The sequence below is a fragment of the Stegostoma tigrinum genome, chromosome 40 (genome assembly GCF_030684315.1).
Source record: "Stegostoma tigrinum isolate sSteTig4 chromosome 40, sSteTig4.hap1, whole genome shotgun sequence".
NCBI lineage: Eukaryota > Metazoa > Chordata > Chondrichthyes > Orectolobiformes > Stegostomatidae > Stegostoma > Stegostoma tigrinum.
Genome location: NC_081393.1, coordinates 4,885,085 through 4,908,933, shown reverse-complemented (window position 1 = coordinate 4,908,933; position 23,849 = coordinate 4,885,085). Strand labels below are relative to the sequence as shown.

Sequence of the window (23,849 nt, the reverse complement as noted above, 5' to 3'; positions counted from 1 at the left end):
ACTCCCCTCTGACAGACACGATTCCTTCTTAGCTGAACTTCTGGGCCAAACAGCCAGGTCAAAGTGCCAGAGTGCGACTTGTATCTTCCACCTTCTCACTCACAGATGAGATAGCATGGACCGCTGAAAGAGGCCATCTCAGAGCCTGATATAACAAGGTGCACAGCTGGACGAACACAGCAGGCCAAGCACCATCATTCCTGAAGAAGGATCTAGGCCTGAGTGTCAGCCTTCCTGCTCCTCTGATGCTGCTTGGCCTGCTGTTTTTCATCCAGCTCTACACCTTGTTATCTCGGATTCTCCAGCATCTGCAGTTCCTACTATCGCAGGAAAACCGACCCAAGGGAGGGAGTGGGTCAGGGGTGGGCTATCTGCCCCCGTGTTCCCTCAATGCAGTTGTGGCTGATCGAACTGAGCCGCCAACCCCACCATCCTGTCTGTTAGCGCCCCCCTCCCCTGCAAACCCTCGGTGACACTCAGTGGAGAATGTCTCCACATCAAAGAGATCGATGCAAAGCCCCTGCTCCACCGCCCTGCCCTTGTGTTACGTCCCTTTCCTCACAAATGTCGAGGTGACTTGGTTACAATTTTCAGAGGAAGCCCTGTTCGAAAAGGGACACAAGGAATCCCTCAGTGTCAAGCCTGATAACGTGTCTTTGTAATTCAGTCCGCGAAGGCAAACCCAGAGAAAGTGGAGGGGGGGGGGGGAGGAGAGATAGAAACGGCTAGAGTTTCAAAGGCTCACTTATGCTGCCGTATCTTGAAAACGTTTGACGCTAAAGCCACTCATTTTGTGGCCCAGTGGGGGTGGGGTTCAATTATAGCGGCCCTCGGGCCATTACTCTGAATCCCAATGATCCAGGAGAACAGGGACCGAGGAGTTCCACGCTAGATTCGCTACTCCACAGCTTCCAACATCCTCAAGGACCACCCCCCGCCCCCCGAGACCAAACACACGGAAACTATCCTCTCCTCCAGCTGTCGAGTCGAAAGAACTGGTCGAAACAAACAAACAACCAAAAAGGAACACTGCCCTACTTTGACATCAAACGCCACCGATCTGGGGGAATTATCTCGGTGAGTCCTGCACTGATGCTTATTTTGTGTTCGGCAGGGACAATCTATGGCTTCTGAATTTGCTACATTGCCCCAGGGAGAGAGACCAGTCTAGGGGAGCTATCCTTTCCGTTCCGGAACCACTTCTGCTCAAAACATCACCATCCCCGTTACATCCCCGTTACCATCAGTGCTGAGATTAAATCCTGTCCTCAATTACACACCAGATGTGGTGACAGCCTCCTCTTTCTGACTTGCACTTCTTTGCTCACTTCTTTTAATTCAAGAATATACTCTGTTCATAAAATATATCTGTATATATCCGTTACACAAACACAGTTTGCTTCTGTACAGTGGCAGATCAAGGAAATAAACATTGGAGTTTGACTCCCTCCAACAACTCAACCACCACCATTTCTTGCCTGAACACAACATGCTGAGACGCTGGGAATGTCGAATAACTGAAGGACCCCCATTTACTTCCAGGAGAAAGAGCCTAGAGAATGGTCTTTGCCCCACTGTAACCTGGAGGCAGCTTCCTCAGGCTTTAGTGTGTCCCTCAACACATAGTCACGGACCTTGGAATGTGCCAGTCTGCAACGCTCTGCCGAGGTGAGCTGCTTACACTGGGAAAGCAACACCTTTCAGGGAGACCAAAGAGAGTCTCTCACTGAGCTGATGGTCCTCCAGGCACAGCTGATGTTTGTCTCGGCGTGTGTCCTGGGGAACAGAGGCCTGTGTTATGGAGCTGCGTTGACGAACTTCAACCAAAACCGCTGTTTCTGTCCAGGCATCCTTTGCAAAGGCGCATTCCGAGAAGGAGGTATTTGGTAGTCTCAGTCCCCCCAGCAGCCACTTTGAGGGCAGCGAGCGGTGGCACAGACAGACTGGGCATACATAAAGGATCTCACAGGATCTCCCTTCGCACCACCAGCCAAGTGAGGGCTGGGTGCTTGTGGGAAAGTTCTGGTGATGAGGCATTCTGCCGAATTACTTTGGCAGTCTGCTCGGGGAGTTGTTCAGTACAAACTGTTTCAGGTAGAGGCTGGCTCGCATGTGGAATGAACTTCCGATAAAGTGGATACAATTACTATGTTTAACAAACATCCGGATGGATACATAAACAGGAAAGGTTTGGAGGGATACAGATCAGGAGTAGGCAGGTGGGACTAGTTCAGCTGGGCATTTTGGTCAGCACAGACTCTTTGGACAGGAGGGCCTGTTTCTGTTCTTTGACTCTATGACATGTCACTGAGCTAGGTGGCACCAATCAGAGAGGTAACTGGGCCTGAATATCTCATCTCAGACATGTGGTGACAAAGAGCTCTACTCACATTTAATTCTTTAAAGCCAGCATCCTTGCTCCCCTCTATTTTAATCTCACACGTGGCTCCCCATGGTTATTTTGCTCTCTGAGAGACCACTTTACAAAAGTGATTCTCATGACCTGGTTATTAAAATGTGAGGCTGGATGAACACAGCAGGCCCAGCAGCATCTCAGGAGCACAAAAGCTGACGTTTTGGGCGTAGACCCTTCATCAGAGAGATGCTGCTGGGCCTGCTGTGTTCATCCAGCCTCACATTTTATTATATTGGATTCTCCAGCATCTGTAGTTCCCATTTATCACTCATGACCTGGTTAGCTGTCTGTGAGAATTCTTTTCTGTGATTGGTTGGTTGAACATTATTGCACCTCCAGGTTGGAAACAAAAAGTATCTGACATCCCACACCAATCTCCATTCTCCTGTAACTTCAACCCCTGAGTTAAATGTGACAGGTTTATTTTGTAGTCACATTTTCCTCTGCACATTTCTGGCCAGCCATTGTTGCTTTGTTGCCCCCTGTGTCTTTCTCAGAATGGCTGTAATTCACATCACTGCTTTCTGTTTGACAGAGTGGGAAATTGTCTCTGCATGGCACTTGCTCAATTAACCTTTGTCAGTTCTTCATGAGAAAGGCTGCAGCTCCATGGTGGCTGATGGGTGTGTGATCACAGCTGGATAGATACTCACACAACATGAACATTCAGAGAGAACTAGGGGAAGTGTTAAAATCCCACCGTCCCAGTTATTGTACCAACTCCCTGTCTCAGGAAATGAACATTGATTATATCCGCCAAGATTTCTGCCCAAGACATTAGACCTTGCACCATCTCATTCTCGGACAGGACAAAATGAGCCAGAAGTCAAAGTCTCGCGGACTCACTGCATGTTTTACAAACTGTGGGCGCCACAGGGGAGAGGATGTCTTGTCAAAACCAATAACACGGGAACAGGGATTAGGCCATTCAGCCCCTTGAGCCTGTTCCACCATTCAAGGAGATCATGCCTGAAGTGTCCAAACTCCATGGGCCTGCCTTTGCCCCGTATCCCTTCATGTTTTGCTGAATAAAAGAAAGCTTCTCTCTCAGATTTAGAGCTAACACCTGATCCTGCATCCACTGCTGTATGTGGAAATGTGTTTTGGGTTTATCTCGATCTTCCCTGCCTTTGCCTGTTCATGTCTTGAAGACTTGGATGACCTCATTCAGAAGATGCCATTGGCTTGGCTTAAGACTTTATTTCTCAGCGAAGCTTCTTTTAAGTTTGGGGCATTCCTGGGCTTGCAATTCCTGAAAGAGCAAGTTTGAGGCTTCTTCTCGAACCTTGGGACTCTTTCTGCCTGTTTGAGGCAGGCAGTACAGTCCACATGGTGTAGGTCCATGCTTTGATTAGATTAGATTCCCTACAGTGTGGAAACAGGCCCTTCGGCCCAACAAGTCCACACCGCCCCTTAGAGCATCCCACCCAGACCCATCCCCCTATAAGCCACACACCCCTGAACACTACGGGCAATTTAGCATGGCCGATCCACCTAGCCTGCACGTCTTTGGACTGTGGGAGGAAGCCGGAGCACCCGGAGGAAACCCACGCAGACACGGGGAGAATGTGCAAACTCCACACAGACAGTCGCCCGAGGGTGGAATCGAGCCCGGGACCCTGGCACTGTGAGGCTGCAATGCGAACCACTGAGCCACTGTGCTGCCCGGGAAGTGTGTTCCAGGATTTTGTCACCCAGCTGCCATTTACTGGTTGGTAACCAGGGTATTACTGCTCTGTTATTGAGACCTAACCATGCCACAGTTAGTCTCCTCCGCCACTTTCATTCCCCTATGTTTATTTTGAATGGGTATTGCCTGGCCTCAATCTCTAGCATTTCTGGAGTTTGGACAAACAGCCTCAGGCACGTGGTGTGTCATCGCTGGACTTTGAAGTGTTCTCTCAGAATAGACGTGGTTATTACAGAGATCCTTAACTGAAGGCCAGCATGTGAACTGACCGTGCTAAACTGGAATAGATCAAGTCTGCCCCTCGGGGGGAGTGGTTAACGGACGTCCATCGCCTCATTGGAATGGCTTCCCACATGGATGGGTCAGATTGACCCGATGTGACAGGTAAAGCAGGCAATGTCCCTGGAGAGTGAGGGTGGCAGTCAGTTTCACTCGGCTGAAATCCACACAGACACACTGTCTGAGAGTGAGGTGCAATACATTCTAACCGTTGAAGACACCATCTCTTGTAGAGAGGGAGTGACCCAGACCCCTTCACATGAGGGGCAGAGACATTGCAGTCCCACAGCACATATCAGAGACACTGGCCACACACCAATATAGCACAGGTACCATGTGGTATTCCCTCTGTGCAGGCTCTGAGACACCAATTTGCATCAATTTGACACAGACACAAGGTGTGAGGCTGCAGCTGTGTTCACTGTGGGGTTTCATAACTTCCAGGCAAATGTTAAATTCACCGGAATACCAGAAGCCCCATTCAGAGATCAGTTACAATGAAGGCTCGAGACTTTTTAAAATTCATTCGCGGCATTTCACAGCCTGTCCCTAGTTGCCCCTTGAGAAGGTGGGGGTGAGCTGTCTTCTTGAAACACTGCAGTCCATGTGCTGTGGGTTGACCCACAGTGCCCCTTAGGAGTGAGGGAATTCCAGGATTTTGACCCAGCAACAGTGAAGGAACGGCGATATATTTCCAGGTCAGAATAGTGAGTGACTCGGAGGGGAACTTGCAGGGGGTGGTGTTCCCATGTATCTGCTGTCCCTTGTCCATCTGGATGGAAGTGGTCGTGGGTTTGGAAGGTGCTGTCTGAGGAACCTTGGTGAATTTCTGCAATGCATCTTGTAGATAGTACACACTGCTGTTACTGAGCGTCGGGGGTGGAGGGAGGCGGATGCTTGTGGATGTGGTGCCAATCAAGCGACCGCTTTGTCCTGGATAATGTCGAGCTTCTTGAGTGTTGTTGGAGCTGCCCTCATCCAGGGCCAAGTGGGGAGCATCCCATCACACTCAGTAGTAACCATCCAGGGGTTTCCTTGCCCATGTTTAACCTGAACAGATCAGGCTTCATGCAGCCCACAGTCAATGTTGAGGACTCTCAGGGCAATTCCTTCCTGACTGTGTACCACAGTGCTGTCCCCTCTGCTGGATCTGTCCTGCCAGTGGAACAATGATGCATTTCCACAGCACTTTAAGATCTCCCAAAGCACATCACATTCAGCACTCATTAGACAATCCAGGCCGTTCAGCCCAACTGGCCAATGCTGGTGTGTGTGCACCACACAAGATCGCTCCTGTCCCTCTTGTACATCATCGAACCCAGTCAGCATGTCCTCTTAGAGATAGCAAGAACTGTCAATGCTGGAGTCTGAGATAACAAGGTGCAGAGCTGGATGAACACAGCAGGCCAAGCAGCATCAGAGGAGCAGGAAAGCTGATGTTTCAGATCTGGACCCTTCTTCAGAAAGAAGTGAGGAAATGAATTTCTGAAGAAGGGTCCAGACCCAAAACATCAGCCTTCCTGCCCCTCTGATGCTGCCTGGCCTGCTGTGTTCACCCAGCTCCACACCAGCATATCCTCTTGTTCCTGTTTTCCCTATGGTCCTTTTCCTTTCCGTCTCTGAGGTGTCCTGGGCTGTCTGAAAACTCTCTGGCTAAAGCCAAGGAGATATTTTAGGTCATGTTGGGGATGCTGCAGCCATGATGCACACAGCAAGATCCCACCAGCAGCCATGAAACAATTGGCTTCAGTTAGCTTGGTTGAGCTTTGAATGTTAGCCAAACTCCCTTCCTCAAAGGAAAGATCCCCCATATCCACCTGGGAAGGTGGTCAGGAGCCCTCCCAGTGACATGTAGACAGTGTAGAGGTTGTTCCTGTAGAACACAGGGCCCGTGTCTACACAGCACCAATAGGAACCAGTGAACTATAGGAGAGAAAGAGTCCACTTCTTGAACTGAAGATTTGTCAGGCTGCCTTTTGTTGCACTAGGATGTGAGGGTCAGAAAGGTTTAACACTGAGGAATGTCTCCCAGGAAGAGGGTGGCTGGATGGGGGAGCATCTCGAAGGGTCCAAAAGGAGGATGAGGCCAGCAGACCTCCCCAGTGGTGAGGAACAGCAGTGTGGATTTCTCACACAACTCCTCTCAGAGTGAAGATAACACAAAAGTAACTCCATGATATTGACACCAGGTGAGAACCTTACAAAGTTTCAACAGGATCATAGAATCCCTGCAGTGTGGAAAGAGGCCGTTCGAGTTCACACCAACCCTCCAAACAGCACCCTCCAAACCCACTCTCTGTAATTTCCCATGACTAACCCACCAAGCCTACCCATCCTTGGACACTACGGGCAACTTGGCTTGGCCAATGCACCCTAACCTGCACATCTTTGGCCTGCAGGAGGAAAAACCCCAACTGAATTGAACCCAGGTCCCTGGTGCTGTGAGGCAACAGTGCTAACCCCTGTGCCACTGTGTGGCTCAGGTCAACTGTGCACTGCCAATATTTACACCTGAGCAGATAGACTTGCTTGCTCAGAATCTGCCAATTGGTCGCCCTCAATGAAACACCGTGATGAGGAAGTAAGCTCATGGGTTCGGGTTGTCTCACCACCATTCTACAGAGAGTGGTGTGTCGTTCTGGGAATGGTGCGGGATAAGCTGGGGGTAGGATCAGACCAGACAGAAGCTGTAGGTTGGTGGTTAATGAGATGCGTTTGGTAAGATTTGGGCAGAAAAATGTTCCCAAAGCAACTCCCATTCGGACCCCCCCCACCATCAGGTTCGGCAGCTGTGTTTATCTGTGACAACAGGAGGCACCGTCCTTCAAATGGGGAGGCAATGGCCTTTGGGCTGTTAATCCAGAGACCCAGATAACACCCTGGTTCGAACCCTGTCACGGCAGAATGTGGCAATTGAATTCAGTGAGGAACATAGAATTACGGATCTGACAGTGACAGAATCCATCATCAATCTGGTTCACTGACGCCTTTTAGGGAAGGATAGCTGCCAACCTAACCCGGTCTGGCCTACGTGTGACTCCAGGCCTACAGCAAGGCAACTGACTCTTAACTGCCTTCTGGGCAATTAGGGGTGGGCAAGAAATGCTGTCCTATCCAGTGACACCCTCATCCCGTGAGTGACAGTGGTGTAAATGTATTCAGTATTTGCTCATCATGTAGAAGGACAAATACATTTCTCCTTCATGCTGAGCTTTCTGAAAGAAATATAGGGATGTAGGCTTCCAGATACGTCCACAACCTTTCTGGCAGCTTGATCTTTTGCACCAGTTAATCTGATGAACGTCCCTGATTTTGTCACGTTGCTGTCACGGGTGTACTTGACAAGGTTCAGGTGGAACACCATAAATTCTGGGCTTGTTCGCAGTGCGTGTATAAAAAGAAAACAGCTGACAGGCGACTCCAGAAGACTTCAGTGACAAACCAAACAAGATACACCATGATCCCAGCCACCTTCAAGCTCTGCGCGGCCATCTCTTACCAGCACATCCGCACCGTGACAGGTATGTGGGGAAAGCCACACCCTGCGGCTGGTCAATGGGGGCGGGCAGAAGTCTCAAACTGTGATCTGTGACCCTCCACGCACTGAGAGGCAAGCACAGATTTTCAAACGATTTGGGGGATGAGTGTAGATTTTAATTTGGCTTTTGTTTCAATGCACCTGGAGCTCAAGGGATTTTGAAACCATGAAAAATTGTGGCCTTGAAAAATAATGTACATTCGTTGCAATGAAGAAAGCTCATTTGATTTTCCTTGCAAAAGGAGTTGTGACCACCAAATTAATTAAACTGTCGCAGCCAATAGGGTCTGAGCATTTAGTGTCATTGAAAAGCACGTGTGCTGGCCTATTGCAAGGACTCTGTGTGTCACTGAGCGCCAGCAGTCCATTTCAGTGAGAACCTGCAAGGTCTAGCACCTCTCGCCCTGATCGGACAGTTATCTGAGAAAGTCCCATCTGGCCTGGTCAACTGTTTTCCCCACATGTAGACCAGTGGGGTACAGCATCTTCCAACTGGAAAATAGCCCCGAACTTTGGTGAGAGAACACCCCTGAGCAACCCAATTCCTTCTCATTGTTTCACTGTCTCTGTCCCCTCAGTGTCTGTCTTATTCAAGGAGTCACTCATGTAGGATAATGCCCTATAGCGTGAAAGAAACACTTGGGGTCTCAGTTGTGGCCCAGTTCATTTGGGGGGGCAGGGGAGAGACATGGGCACATTCTGTTACAGCTGCCAGGGGAATTCAGAACAAGTGCACCCCCTTTGAGTCCAGTCTCAGAGGGCAGCACGGTGACTCAATGTTTCGCTCTGCTGCATCACAGTACCAGGGACCTGGGTAGGATTCCACTCTTGAACAACTGTGTGGGAGTTTGCACATTCTCTCCGTGTCTGTGTGGGTTCCCTCCGGGTGCTCCGGTTTCCTCCCACAGTCCAAAGATGTGCAGGTTAGGGTGGATTGGCAATGCCCAGGGATGTGCAGGTTAGCCATGGGAAATGCAGGGTTACAGGGATACAGTAGGGGGTTGGGCTGAGTCTGAACTGTATGGATTCTATGAACAAATGCTGTGGGGTCTCCAACACCCATGGGACAGTGAAACACTCCCAACCACTACCTCCCTCCCCCCCCAGAAAAACTGTCGGTGCAGGGAGACAATTGTAAATTTTACAAAGGACAGGAACACATTCACTAAGTTGGGAGGAGTAGAGGTCAAAGTCAGGAGCATGGAGCTAAAAGACAGACCAGCCTCGATCTAAAATGGTGAAGAGATTTGAGGAGTAGAAACATAGAAAGGATGAGCAAGAGTAGGCCATTTGGCCCTGCGAGTCTGTGCTACCATTCAATATGATCATAGCTGATTCTCTCGCTCACGCTCCAACTATCACTTCTCCTGCAGAGGACTAGTAGGTCCCAACATGGTTTAATTTGTTCAATCCCAGTTGGGATAACGCTGTCCTTTAACATGCTCAGGAAAGGAAGGAGCTAGCATAAAACCACAGCTTCCTGACTCACAGAATCCTGGTGGGATGTTGAGAAGTATTTGATCTGGCAGTGCTCTGTTCTCTAGACTGTATTCCTATTATCACTACTTCAGGATCCAAATGGACAAAGTTGCAATGTCCAGCCTATGATAGTCTGAGCTCTAATAGATCTCGCTGAATCTTTGGTGTGTCAGAGTCTGAGCTTAGAGTCAGACCCTCTCCCTATTTTTGTCTCTTAGGTTTGAGACACACAGCTGTGGCAGCTCTCGGACACAAACTCCATCAGCTCAGGCTTCAGAATCAAGGGTCCAGCTCCCGGGTCAGTCAGGTTCGCAGGAGGAGCTCCCTCATCAGTGAGTACCGCCTTCAGATCTTTTACATTTCGCATTTTAAATGTGACTTCACCTTCTGCATTCATCTTAAACATTTAACACAGAGCAAATTGTCAAAGCCATGAAAAACAGCACATTCACACACTTTGCAGAGTGAACAAATTAACATTCACTTTGTGGCAACATCGCTTTTGTTTCATTAGCTCATGGATGTGGGCGTCGCTGGCTGGGCCTGGTATTTATTGCCTGTTCCTAGTTGCCCCTTGAGAAGGCAGTACTGAACTGCCATCTCAAACTGCTGCAGTCTTTGTGTTGTGGATAGACCCACGATTCTGTTCTGGAAGGAATTCCAGGATTTTGATCCAGCGACAGTGAAGGAAAGGCGATGTATTTCCAAGTCAGGATGGGGAGTCACGGATTGCATTTAGCCCAGAACAGAATAAAAAGGTGAAGGGGGAGAGCACCGAAGATATCTTGAGGGGCTGGGGAAGACTGATACACAAATACTCAAATACACAAAAAACACCAACACAGGGTTACAAATAGAAGAGTGAATCTCTGAGCTTGAACCACAACAGAACTGAGAGGAAGCGAAGCAAAGCTGACATGTGGATGGAATGTTTGCTGGGCTGCACTTGGACGACAAAAGTTCTCTTCCAAAAGAATGATCAGCTCATGGGATGTGAGAGGATTTGCAAGAGGCTGACAGCAGAAAGGAGAAGTGACAGCGATCTGGAAAGGTTGAGGCAAAAGAGAAGAGAACGGGGTGGGTGACCAGGGAAATATCACAAGCCAGTTCTGAGAGGAAAGAATAGAAGGGTTTGCTGGCAGGGAGAGACGACAAGTTAGCAGAGGCTCCCATACATCAGCAGATGGGACGAATGGCCTCTTTCATTGTGGCATGTTTACTGGCAATCGTGGGGGGAGCTGTCTGATAGCAACTCAGCCCAGGGGCTCGAATAAGTAAGTTTGCAGTCTGAGTGAGAAGCTGTGATAGCTGTTTTCGGAGGGTGAACAGATAAGAAAATACGGGGGACTGGCTGAAGACAATGGCAGGGGCAGAACTGGCAAAGAGCGGGTCCAAGCCTGGGCACCTCCTGGTGGCCCGTCCACGTTGACCGTCACCAGCCCACTCCCACTGCCAGCCGCTCCACCAGTGGTGGGGTCCCAAAAAACTCATGGGGAAAAGCAACCAGTTGGAAAATCTTAGCATCTGCCGGCCCACATTCAGCTTCTTCCATTTTCTGATGCTAATTGGTGGCTCAGTGCGAGGGACGGGACTGAATTTCCCATTCCGGTACTTGGGTCTGATTCCAAAGCCAACTGTGGGCAATGCCCATAGATGCTTGCAAGGCATGGCTCCAACTGATGCTGCATTTGTGGATAATGCAAAAGATACTGACATACATTTAGTGATGAATGGTGCATAATTTATACCTTAACATAATTTTCTGGAAGTTGGTTACTTCTATTAAGTTCTCCCTCTGAAGAAAACACTTACAGGTTTGAGTCATTCCACACCAATGGCCTAAAGCCTGCATTTTCCCAAAAGGAGATGACTGCAGAACCCTCTGGTGTGAATGGGAAGATGTTGATATGGTTGACCACTGGAATAAACATCCGCTTCGATTTCAGTTTGGACGAATCTAGAATGGGCAAATTTTTCTTTAAAGCTCAGTTCACAAGGCACATGAATTGAATTCGGAAGCAAGTTTCATTTTTCCCCAAGAAGCAATCCGAAGCAGTTCAGGAAATAAGGCACCGCAGCAGAGGGGAGTTCGGTTTTTGCAAGTTGCAAACTGGGAATAACAGTGTGGAGCTGGATGAACACAGCAGGCCAAGCAGCATCTGAGGAGCACAAAAGCTGACGTTTCGGGCCTAGACCCTTCATCAGAGAGGCTTTGTGCTCCTGAGATGCTGCTTGGCCTGCTGTGTTCATCCAGCTCCACACGTTGTTATCTCTGATTCTCCAGCATCTGCAGTTCCCATTATCTCTGCAAACCAGGAATGTTTGGTTGGAAAGCTGCAGGTTTTAAGAACTGAGAAAGTTTAGGCTCTCGGATCTGTGAAAAAAAATTCCTGGCGGCTAACTCGGAAAATTCCAGTGGAATTGTCCCTGCAGTCCACAGCAAAGGAACTGCTGGAAGTGAGTGAAGTGGGTTGTGAAGAGTCGAGACAGTGCTGTCACTCCTCGGGCCCTGAGTGTCGGCAACAGGTAGCATCAGGAATCAGGTTGGAACTTCGTTTTGCTGGGTGTTTTAGGACCATTCCGCATTGACAGCTTGGTTCATATTTTCAAGTTATTTCAACATCTCCTTTGTTGCGAAAGCAAATCTACAGTCTCGCATGACTGTGTTTCAGTGATTGATTAATGAACCAAGCAAGAAGGAAAAGAAATGATCATTCAGGGAAGGATTCCTTCTGCGATGTGAGTCACACAGTCGTAACATCAGATGGGATCACAACAAAACATGTGTTTCCAAAACAAAACAGATACAAGGGCAAAGCTGAAGAATTTGCAAAATAAGACTGATTTACTTTTTATTGCTGCTGATACCCCTCCCCACTGTCTCATGCCCTTAAATTAGGTTACTGTCTCGAAGAGAAGCCGTACTCTGAGGCAGAGATGGCGTACATTAAACAGGCCGAAGAAGCCCTGCAGAAATCCATCTCCATTCTGCAGGACGGAAGTGGGTGGAAGTCCGAAATCGAAGCGGTAAGTTATGCTGCCTTCGTCCTCTTTAGCCAAAGCCTCCCCCCCCCACCCCCCACCCCCCACCCCCCGCCTTAAAGAAGGACACGGTCCTGGTGGGGAGCTCATTGATATCGTTCGGATAAATTGCTAAAAGTTCAGGGGGTCAGCACAAAACAAGACCCTACATGGAATGACAGAGGTGTTACAGCACGGGACGAGGCCATTCAGCCCAGTGTCTCTGCCCCGGTTCAGTGCCTTTTCCCTGTAATCCTGAATATTGTTTCCACTTCCATCACCATCTGTTCTGCTCACACATCCCTCAGTTAAACCTGCCTTGCCTACACCCCCAGGCAGTGTAGAGCCACTCACTGCATGCAGCATCTGTTTCATTTGCGAGACCCTGTAAAACCAAACCCTCTGGTTCTCCAATGGGAACAGTTTTTTTCTCTCTCCATCCAGGAAAACAGTCCCGACTTCTCCAATCCTTCCCCCAAAATGAAGGGTCTCAAACCTGGGTCCACATCCCTTTTCCAGATTCCTTCATTCCATTGCACTGCAACCGCGGTCAGGTCAGGCTGAAAGGAGTTTGATGTGATGCTGGGAAGAGGTTGATGAATGGAAGTGGTGGGATCCCTTGCAGAGTGTGACTGCTGGCTCAGGCTAGGTGCGTTCCTGGGCAGACAATTGCTGCAAAGTTGCCAGAACTCAATACAGAGCTGCACTGCCTTAAACAAGCCCCTTGCAATTGCTGAGGAAATCCCATGGCTCAGGATCCTGGCACCAAGTCAGGAGATCAATGTGGTTGATCATCCCACTCACACACCCACTAGTGATGATGCGAGACAAAGCTGGCTCACAACTGTCTCCTGTAACCTACCCTCCCCACCGCCCACCACCCCTGCCACTCCCAAATCTCAGGCTGGGATTGTAGAGACGTAAGACCATCAGAAATTGGTGTAGGAGAAGGCCATTCAGCCCCTCGATCCTGCTCTGCCATTCATGGCTGATCTGTCACTGTTCACATCCTCATGGGTCTCTAACTGCCTGAGTCACCAGGCTCCAAACTTCCAGAACCAATCTGCTGTTGTTGTCAAACCATCTTTGCTCTCACCGTGCATGTTGATGTCTTTCTCACACGAAAGGCACCCATAATCTAGCCAGAAAGGCTTCCAGAAGCTGAAACGACTGGAGCTTTCCAGAATGAAACACATTCCCGGTGAGGTAAAGGCACCCAGGATATAGAACAAAGTCAGGTACAGAGGGTCAAGTCCATACCCCGACTGAATTGTCGAGCACACAGGAGGCGCAATGCGGCCTCTTCCTTCGCCTGGCTTCTCGAGTGAGCGACAAACTGAGCATTTTGAATCTTCAACAGGCCAACGGTGACAAAGTCGTCAGCAAAACACTTCCAGATATTGGCAAAGTCTTCAAGCTTGAGGTGGAGATGGACAAATCATTAGATCTGCTCTACAGTGAGCTGTTTGACAAGGTCGAACAGATGGGAGAGTGGAACCCGAACATTAAACAAGTGAAGGTAAGCTGTTTCACAAGAGGGGCCTTCAATGTGTGCTTCAGACCCAGGGTTTTCAAATGGTGCCAAGACAAAAAGAACCTCTGGTGGTCTGGGGCTAGAATTATTGCTGCAATTATTGAACCCATTGATCCTTCAGTCACTTGCAAAACAAAGTTTCATGCAGTTTTAACGCAGTTTCAGTGAGTGATTTGAACCGGGGCTTTGAGCACAAAATCCAGGCTAACACTTGCATGCACAACTGAGGTGCACATTTCAGGTAACACGTTCAGCTGAGGCCCCACCTGATTGGGTGGATCTCACCAATCTGATGGCCGCCGTTTCCAAGGACAGCCGGGAGTTCTCGCAGTGGCCAGGCCAACACCGATGCCTCAGTCGAAGCACAAAAATGAGTTTCAGGTAGATCCCACCGTCACATCACCACCGCTGTGACAACCACAGGGCCAGTTTTGCATTGCAACTGGAACACAGTCACAACTGGGGATTGGAGGACTAAGATTCAGATTTTTTATTGTCACGTGCTCAAGTACAAGAGTAAAGTGAAAAGTGTCTAATCTCACCATCACTGGTACCAAGATGCAAAACTCAGGCATAAAATAATAAAAGCAACAGAATTAGAAAGTTAAGCATTACCTTCATAGAATAAGTAGAAAAATAAAAATGTAAGAGCATGGCTAAACCTTAAAGTCCTGCTTAATTTAAATCGGAAAATTTGAAGGAATAAAGTGAGGAGTTCAAAAACAGAAGTTGCTGGAAAAGCTCAGCAGGCCTGGCAGCGTCTGTGAAGGAAAAACATCAGAGTTAATGTTTCGGGTCTGGTGACCCTTCCCCAGAACTGGAGTTAAAAGATCCGCAGTCTTTGAAGAGTCCCTCACTTAGGTCACCCACCCGGTGACCTCAGTTGATCGGACACTAACAGCGATAGCCAACTCCTGAGTGGATTTTAAAACTTTTCAAAAAGTTGCGCTTTCACAGTGATTTTTATTCTGGCACTTGATGCATGCAGTGCTGAATCAACACTGCTGTGCACGGGGAATCCGCACTTTGCAACGGTCCTCAATGCTGACCCACTGGCATGCCTGGGGGTTGTTTTTGAAAGTTGGAACAATAGAAGCACGCTGGCTGGGTGTGGCCAGCAATTATAGACCAGGATTTCTCGTCTTTTTTATTTCAGTTTTTAGTTTTAATTTTAAGCAGTCACTGTTGTGAACTTGAAGAAGCTTTCTTTTCTCTCTCAGTTACAGCAAGACGCTTGGGTTCCTCTCTGCTGCTGGGTGACTTGTGAGATAAATCTATTTGTCTGAATGTGCCTTTTTGCCAAAGGGCGTGTTAATGAGATGTTATTATATTGGAACAGCTTATTAGTAATAGTGATTTATTAGTAATTATTATTACTATTAGTAATAGTTACTACATCTGTTATTCTGTTAAGTTTTCCAACAGATTTAAGTTATTCCAAATACTTATTTTTTTGTTTGTGCTTTAAAATGGTTTTTCTCTTGACATCGACTAGTTTGTCAAGTTGTAATTCATATTTGCCTTGAAAATAAAAGAAAAAGTTAGGGTTGAGGATGCCTTCTTAAAATTGCTTGAGGGGTTCTACCCTATCATAGATGAAGTAGATAGGGAGACACTTTAAAAGAGAGGAGGGGGCACAGTGATGAGAGAAGACAAGAATTTACCGAACAGAGTGAGTTATTCCGATCCAAAATGGTTAGTCTCAAAGAGCATTGAAGGCAAATTCAACTTACTGAAAGGAACTGGATTGATGCTTAAAGGGGAAAGTCCTCAGAGCACTGGGGGAAGACCTAGGAGGATGGGATAGCTGTTCCAAAAGAGCAGATGATGGGCTGAACAGCCTCCAGGGCCCTGACAATGCTGTGATTCCCTCAGACAGGACTTGAGCTTTTATCTCCAATCCAAATTCTGAGCCTTATTTCATCCCCTGCCTGTCTGTCTGTCAGTCTCCATGAGCTTTCTGTACTGGAAAAAGAAACATATTTTTTATTCCCCCACCAGATCCTGAAAAAGATCAACCCGGAAACGATGTTGACTCATGAGGTTTCCACGGAGACCGCAGGCAAACTCATCAGCCCCAGGGACTTTGTGAGCGTGCGCTATGCCAAGAGACGGGGCTCAACCTGCTTCCTGGCTGGGATGTCCACCCATTGTGACATGATGCCCGAGCAAAATGGCATCATCAGGTAACATTCACTCCTGAAACCAAGCCCTCTGCCAGATCCCAGGTCATTGGGAAGCACTGTCGTAACTGCATGAAACAGGTAGTAGTCCTTCGGGGGGGAGTGCAGGAAAATGACCCAGGTCTGGTGCTCATCAGGCCCATTGACAGGAAATAGAGGGAAGTAACATTTATGCTGCAAGAGAGGAGAGTGCTGATTGGTTGAGGCATTGCCATGGAGATTACACGTGCCCCTCACACCTTCTGCAGTGCTGTTCCCCATCACACTGGTAATCTTGCCAAATGCTCTGATGGGTGTAAAATGAAATGCACCTTTTCTCGACAGTTAATAACACTGAGTCATGGTGCATGAACCAACCCTATCTCACGCCCCACAAATTTGTTTTTTTTTGATATTGTTGGGATATTCAGATGAATAGCTTCAATATTTTGGCTCACAAGTGAATGTATTAGTACAGTACAATCGTAAAATTATACGATGGGGCCCTATCGCCCATCAAACCTGTGCTGGCCTATCAACACTAACCCCACTGGGCTCATAGCTGCAAATTTCTGACATTTCAGGCTCTCATCCAGTTACTTGTTAAAGGCTGTGAAGCTACGTGCTTCAATTACCTTCCCAGGCAATGCACAATCCAAGAGGAAAAGCCTCTCCTCGTCTTCCCTCTCAACCTCCTGCCTTTCACTTTAAAACTGTGCCCCCTTATCATTCGCCTTTCAACTGAGGTCAACAGCTGCTTTCTATTCAGCCCCTCCATATCTTCTGCACCTCGGTCAGATCACCCCTCAGACTTCTCTGCTCCAAAGAGCTTGTCCAGTCCCTCTCCCTTGCTGAAGTGCTCCATGCCAGGCAGCCCCCTGGTGGAGCTCCTCTGCACCCCCTCCCATGCAGTGACACTCTTGCCATCGGATGGTGACCAGAACTGTTCACAGTACTCCAGCCCAACTAAAGTCCTGTCCAGCTCCAAGCTTAGCTTCTTGACCTTATAGTGTATGCCTCGACTGACAAAGGCACGTCCCTGTTTTGCCTCCCTGATGTCCTGACTGGTTGGTGAAAATTGTGTTCAAGGCAGCAAACTAAGGTGACCTATACTGTGCCACACAGATGTGTGGACATTCTTGGCAGACACACTGTTGGTGGTGATGGCATTTGAAAATGGTAGCTGCCCACACTCACGGCCCCCTTCTGGGTTTGGTTTGTACATTGTCACATATGTTTGGAGAATTTGTCATGGCTTGGAAATTCAAATTGTACACCAACACCTGTAGTCACATTTACTGGCAGTCGGCATGGAGCAGATTGTTTCAGGGATTTCAGCAACAGTCCTTCAAGAAAGCTTCAGAAGAACTAACTGCATATTTGTGGCTCAGTTCCTCACTAAGACATCATTGAACTTCAAGTACCATGAGATGACAATTGCACCTCTGTCTCTGCAATGTTTCTCTCTGCTGCTTGTTTCAATTCCCAACAGATGGGTTGGTGTTGCCAGGTTAGTCGATGGACTCTTGAGTCAGGAAGGTGCCTGACTGCTTGCGCATTTCAGCTTCAGAAGCAGCCTTCTCTCCATCTCTGTTGCTCTTGACAAATTTAAGATTCTTCTGAAAATTCCCCTCCCCTCAAAGCACCCCAAAACCAGCCCAGCTCGTCCCCACCTGCCTATACTGTTCTTCCTCTCACCTATCCACTCCTCCCACCTCAAGCCGCACCTCCATCTCCTACCTACTAACCTCATCCCGTCTCCTTGACCTGTCCGTCCTCCCTGGACTGACCTATCCCCTCCCTATCTCCCCACCTATACTCTCCTCTCCACCTATCTTCTTTTCTCTCCATCTTCGCTCCGCCTCCCCCTCTCTCCCTATTTATTCCAGAACCCTCACCCCATCCCCCTCTCTGATGAAGGGTCTAGGCCCGAAACATCAACTGTTGTGCTCCTGAGATGCTGCTTGGCCTGCTGTGTTCATCCAGCTCCTCACTTTGTTATCTTGGATTCTCCAGCATCTGCAGTTCCCATTATCACTGATCAAACAAATGTAGCATTGATTATCATGCCTCTACATTGCAGGGGCTCAGCAACAGCTCTCAGATACCTCTTCCTACCTTCTCCTGGACCATAACCCCACTGTGACACATCAGGCCATTGTATCAACTACGGTCACTAACCTCATCTCATCTGGTGATCTCCCCCTGACACTGATAGTCCCCCAGCCCCAAGCAGCTCACTTTTACCTCCTTCCAATAATCCACAAACAGGACTGCCCATGCAGACCCATTGTTTCAGCCTGCTCCTGCCTCTCAGATCTCATCTCTTCCCACCGTGACTCAGTCTTCTCTCCCCGGTCCAATCCCCACCCACGTACATCCATAATTCCTCTGACACTTTACACCAGTTTCAAAGTTTCCAGTTTGCAGGCTCCTGCCACCTCCTCTTTACCATGGATGTGCAAACCCTTTACACATCCATCCCCCACCAGGCGGGTCTCAGGCTCTCCTCTTCTTCCTGGAGCAAAATCCTGAATCATCCCCACCCACCACCACCTTCCTCCGCTTGGCCGAGCTAGTCCTCACCCTCAACAACTTCTCTGTCAACTCCTCCCGTTTTCTTCAGGTAAGAGGGGTTGCCATGTGTACCCAAATGGGCCCTAGTTATGTCTGTCTCTTCATGGGGTACGTGGAACATTCCTTGTTCCAGTCTTATTCCGGCCCCCACCCACAACTCTTTCTCCGATACATCGATGATATCAACACTGCTGCTTCCCTGTCTCGTCTGGAATTGGAAAACTTCATCAATTTCGCCTCCAATTTCCACCCTGCCCTCACTTTCACGTGATCTATCTCTGACTCCTCCCTTCCCTTCCTCGTCATCTCTGTTTCCATTTCTGGGGATAGACTGGCCACTAATATCCATTACAAACCCACTGACTCCCACAGCTACCTGCACTACACATCGTCACACCCCACTTCCTGTAAAGAATCCATCCCATTCTCTCACTTCCTCTGTCTCAGTCACAAGGGAGCCTCTGAAAGGTCCACCTTCTTCCTCAACCAAGGATTCCCCATCTCCGTTGTCAACAGGGCCCTTAACCAGATCCGACCCATCTCCCCCAATTCCACCCTCTCCCCTTCTCTTCCCTCCCACAACAGCAATAGGGTTCCCCTTATCCTCACCTACCATACCACCAGCATTCACATCCAGATCATCAGACACCATTTTGCCACTTCTAGCGAGATGACACCACCAGACTCATATTGCCCCCCCTCCTTTGTCTGCCTTCTGCAGCACACCCTGGTCCACACTTCCTTCACCCCCAACATCCCACCCCACCCAGACCCATGGCACCGACCCCAACAACCCTTTACCTCCTCCCTCCCCAGTATCCAAGGGCCCAAACATACCTTCCAGGCAAAGCAACACTTCACCTACACTTCCCAGAATCTAGTCTACTGCATTCGCTGCGCACAATGTGGCCTCCTCTACATCGGGGAAACCAAGCGTAGACTGGGTGACCACTTTGTAGAACGCCTATGTTCTGTCCACAGAAAAGACCCTGAGCTTCCACTTGTGCCTGCCACTTCAACACACCACCCTGTTCCCTGGCCAACATCCCTGTCTGACTTGCTGCAGTTCTCCAGTGAAGCCTAATGTAAGCTGGAGGAACAACACCTCATTTTCCACTTGGGGACCCGACAGCCCTCTGGACTCCATATCGAGTTCAATAACTTTAGGGCCTAAACTCTCCCATGTTCTAGCCTCCTATCCCACACACCAGGCCTGGTTATTTCACAGCTTGCCACTACACACTACCTGTTGTTAGTCACTAACTACTCACCCTCCCAGGCAGTTCATTATCAACACCTTTGTCTATCCAACTGCTCTCCTCTCTTTGGGCTCTATCCTTTACCCTAATATTTACCTCCTACCCCCTACCCTATCTTCTAAATATAAACTGACCATCAGCCCTGAGGAAGGGCCACCCGATGGAAATGCTAAATCTGCTTTTTTCTCTTCACAGACCTGCTGAGCTTTTCCAGCAACTTCTATAATTCTTCAGGAATGTTTCAGTGCATTGAAGAAGCAATATGAATGTACATTGCTAGCTTTAGGTGACATCAAGGCTTCATATCTTAGACCTGATGCAGTGTCGGGGGAAAGTGCGTGTAAAAGTCCTTATTGTTCATTCAGGCCAGAGGCTCATCCTGTTACAATCCATTCCCACACATTCTATCACCACAAGGCTTGCTTGCTATTGTTCTCTGGCTGAGGGACTTTGTGGCTTTAATCCAGTGATGAGGACTGATGGGGGAGGCAGGGCAGTGATCGGAACATTTCCTTTTCTGTTGGCTGTTTCTTTTATTTCTGCTTCTGTTTTTAATCCTGGCTTTTGTATACATGGAGGCACCAGAGAAAGGTGGTTTTGTACACTGCACTCCTGTATACATGGCAGCAAAGTCTCAATCTAGAAAAAGATGTTGGTTACTTTTTGAAACGCAGTGAGAGTTTGCTAACTTGGGCTTGTTGTGCTTGCAGGGCTGAGAATGGGCCCACTTGTATCGTCCTGCGCCCCTCTGCTGAAGATCCAAACAAGACCAGGTTCACATGGCTGCTGAGTATTGACCTGAAGGTAAGTCAACTCAGGGTGACACAGTGCAGTTATTGAATGGAGCATCCCAGTGCAGACTTCTTATCTCTCCAAGGGCTGACTCATGTTTGGGAACAAGAGATACACAGGAGCTTGACATTAATAATATGATTTTCTGGATGGCCGTTGAATTAATCAAGGCACAAGGTTCTGTTATGAAACTAATCATTCATGAAATATTAGTAATCGACATTCCAAAGGTCTACACAGATTCGAAACAAGAATTTTAAAAATCACAAGCTTAATTGTTGAAGCCACATCAAAACAATGGAAAGAACTGAAACAACAGTTTGCGCCTGGGCCAGTTCTCACTCTGAGAAGGCTGAGGTGCTGGATCTCCTTCTGTGGTAGATTTTGAGGGTTTCATTTTGAGGAGATGTTGCACAAACATGACTTCTGTTCCCTTGAAGGTCAGGAGATTTCTGGGTGATCTGATTGAGTCTGTTCAGCTTTTAAGATGATTTGATACCATCAACGCAGAGAAACTATCTGCTCAGGACGGTGGAATAAAATCGCAAGACTGTGATTTTAAATCCAGAGCTGGTCATTCAAGAATAAAATTGAGATTCATTTTTTTTCCAATTGGAAAGGGGCAGAAGTCAGGAGCTCTACTTTAAAAAAAAGAGTCTTTGGACAATCATAACTTACCAGACCAAACAATATTTGCATAGATCAAAGTGTCAGAAAATATAGAGGAAAGATGATTAAATGGAGCTGATGCACACAGTAACCATGAATGGTTTCTCCATGTTTGTAAAGTGGTTTCCCAATATCAAACGTCATCTGGACTTCCTTGGACTTTTCATTGAAAGTCAATCAATTTCTCAAAAGATTTAGACGAACATTGAGTATTAGCTACCACACCAGGCTGCTGACTCGTGGCAGCATCACTTTCTATTTCATCTTGTGAAGCTCCCATTCATGCCCAATTTCAGGGCAGTTTTACATCATCCCCTTAATCACTGAGAGTAAGACTTTCATCAGTTCCCACTCAGCCCCATCCCTAATTTCCCCTTCAAGGAGACAAACGTTGACCTGCATTCTTTGAAGGTGCACCCAAGGTGTCAGGAAGTGGGGAGCTGCAGGAATTTAGCCCAGTGACCACAAGGAGACAGGCACTGGGTGTCCCTGTATCTGCCGCTCCAATTTTGCTCCCTGTTGGAAGTGACCAGGTGGTTTTTTTGTGCCAGTGACATTACAGCTTGCAGCTGGTACTGGATGGATCATTGATCTTAAAAAATAATCAAGGAAGATGGGTTTTTGTGAGAGGGGAGATTTAACTTGTGGCTTGTTTTGGGAGGTCGAAATAGATCCATCGGTAACTGTCAAGATGAACCCGGATAAATACTTGAAGCAGAGACAGGGGCAGGGCCATGGGGAGAAAGCAGGGGAGCAGAATGAACCTTCTGGCTGACAGCGCTGTCAAATTCGAAGAGAGAGGCAGGTGAGAGAGAGAGGCAGGCTAGGGACTGGCATTCAAACAACTGAGGCACTTTCTGTCACCGTCTTGGATTCAATATTCCATCTGACTGATGTAAAGACCTCCTGTTTCCTTGTTCCAGGGCTGGTTGCCAAAGTCTCTCATTGACCAGGCTCTCTCCCAATCCCAAGCTGACTTCGCCCAACATCTCCGCCGTCACCTGGATTCCAACAATGCTGTCTGCAGTTGCTGAAACCACCGACATTAACTTCTCTCCTCACTCCCCCCACGCCAGGGTGGGGAAATCTCAGGCAACATTCCACTTTTCTGAAATACTTCTCTTTAAAATCTCCATTTCTTTGTGGTTGGATGAGGAACTCTGCATTCCACGGTCTTCGGTTGCGATCGTCTTGGGAATGGAATTTTTCAACCTTTTCCGATTTTAAACCTTCACAATCATCAGTCTTGGGTTGACGGAGTTATTCAAAGCTGTGGTGTGCATTATTTTTAAAAGGGAAAATTTCCAAGGGTTAGATGCAAGCTAGGAACAGGCCCGTCTGCCTCCCCAGCCTGTTCTGCCATTCAGTCAGGCCAATTTGACAGCCCAATGTTCCAGCCTGCACCTGGCAACTTCTCACCCCTTTCGCTGAGTGAGAATTCACCTCAACCTTAAAACAAAATCCTCAATGGCTCTGCTGGGACTACCTTTTGAGATGTTGCAAAGGTTTCCAGTGTGGAGAAAATTATTTTCATTGCTGTTTAAAATGGTGAGCCCTCATTTTTCAACTTTAAACCCCTCATTGTAAAGTCTCCCACAAGATGATGTTTTCTCCCAACCCATTCTGTATGCTCCATCAATTACATTTTCAAATAGGGCGGGAGGGGGCATTGTGGCTCAGTATTAGCACTGCTGCCTCACAGCACATGGGATGTGGCTTTGATTCCACCCTCAGGTGAGTGCCTGAGTGGGTTTCCACCCACAGCCCAAGATGTGCAGGGGAGGTGAAAGGGCCGTGCTACATCATCCATGGTGTCCAGGGATGTGCAGCTTGGGTGGGTTAGGCATTGGGAACTCAGAGTTACAGGGTGGGTCTGAGTGGGAATGCTGTTTGGAGGGTTTGAGTGGCTTTGATGGGCCAAATGGCCTGCTTTCTATGAGTTTATGTTTTCTTCCTTCCCGCTTTACTCCAGACTCCTGCAACTATCTTCTCCGTGAACTACACCAGTCCCCCTGGGGAAGGGGTCCCAGCTAAGAATGCCCATTCTCTTGATCCCAATTTGTTCTGGATGTCTGCCCCATTTAAAACCATGCTGGCCAGAGACACAGGGCACAAACTGTAAAACCACTGAAAAGGTTTGAAGGGAGGGCCTCATGTAACATCCGAGAAGGGGCTCCATGACAAACTGTGGGTCCTCTCTCGATGCAGTGGTGCTTTGAATCTAAGTCAGTGGTGACGCCTGTAGTTCTCTGATACAGAGGGACTGGCTGAATCAGCCGTTGAACTCTCAGGCTGACGAGAGCTTGATCTGGGGCTGTGGGGCTGAACAATTCATATCGTTCACCTCCTTTGCCCCTGATCTTCCTGATATCATGTTTCCCAGCAATGCTGGACCCAGAACACAGGAATAAAGGTCTGCGGATGTCCTCCTCA

General features: G+C 48.2%; 1 protein-coding gene across 1 annotated transcript; it reads left to right on the top strand.

Annotated features, from left to right (window-relative positions):
* Nucleotides 1–4,458: 4,458 nt before the first annotated feature.
* LOC125448068 (steroidogenic acute regulatory protein, mitochondrial) lies at nt 4,459–23,538 on the top strand. The gene is made up of 9 exons (XM_048523047.2): nt 4,459–4,490; nt 7,771–7,906; nt 9,621–9,734; nt 12,302–12,429; nt 13,784–13,942; nt 15,959–16,143; nt 20,666–20,759; nt 22,340–22,435; nt 23,389–23,538. The coding sequence occupies exons 2-9, from the start codon at nt 7,843–7,845 to the stop codon at nt 23,536–23,538; spliced, it is 990 nt and encodes a 329-aa protein (XP_048379004.2). The 5' UTR covers nt 4,459–4,490; nt 7,771–7,842.
* The last annotated feature ends 311 nt before the right edge of the window (nt 23,539–23,849 follow it).

Coding starts and splice junctions, on each gene's coding strand:
- LOC125448068 (XM_048523047.2), top strand. CDS start 7,843: ATGATCCCAGCCACCTTCAAGCTCTGCGCGGCCATCTCTTACCAGCAC. Junction 7,907..9,620: donor GCACATCCGCACCGTGACAG/GTATGTGGGGAA, acceptor TTTGTCTCTTAG/GTTTGAGACACACAGCTGTG. Junction 16,144..20,665: donor GAGCAAAATGGCATCATCAG/GTAACATTCACT, acceptor TTGTGCTTGCAG/GGCTGAGAATGGGCCCACTT.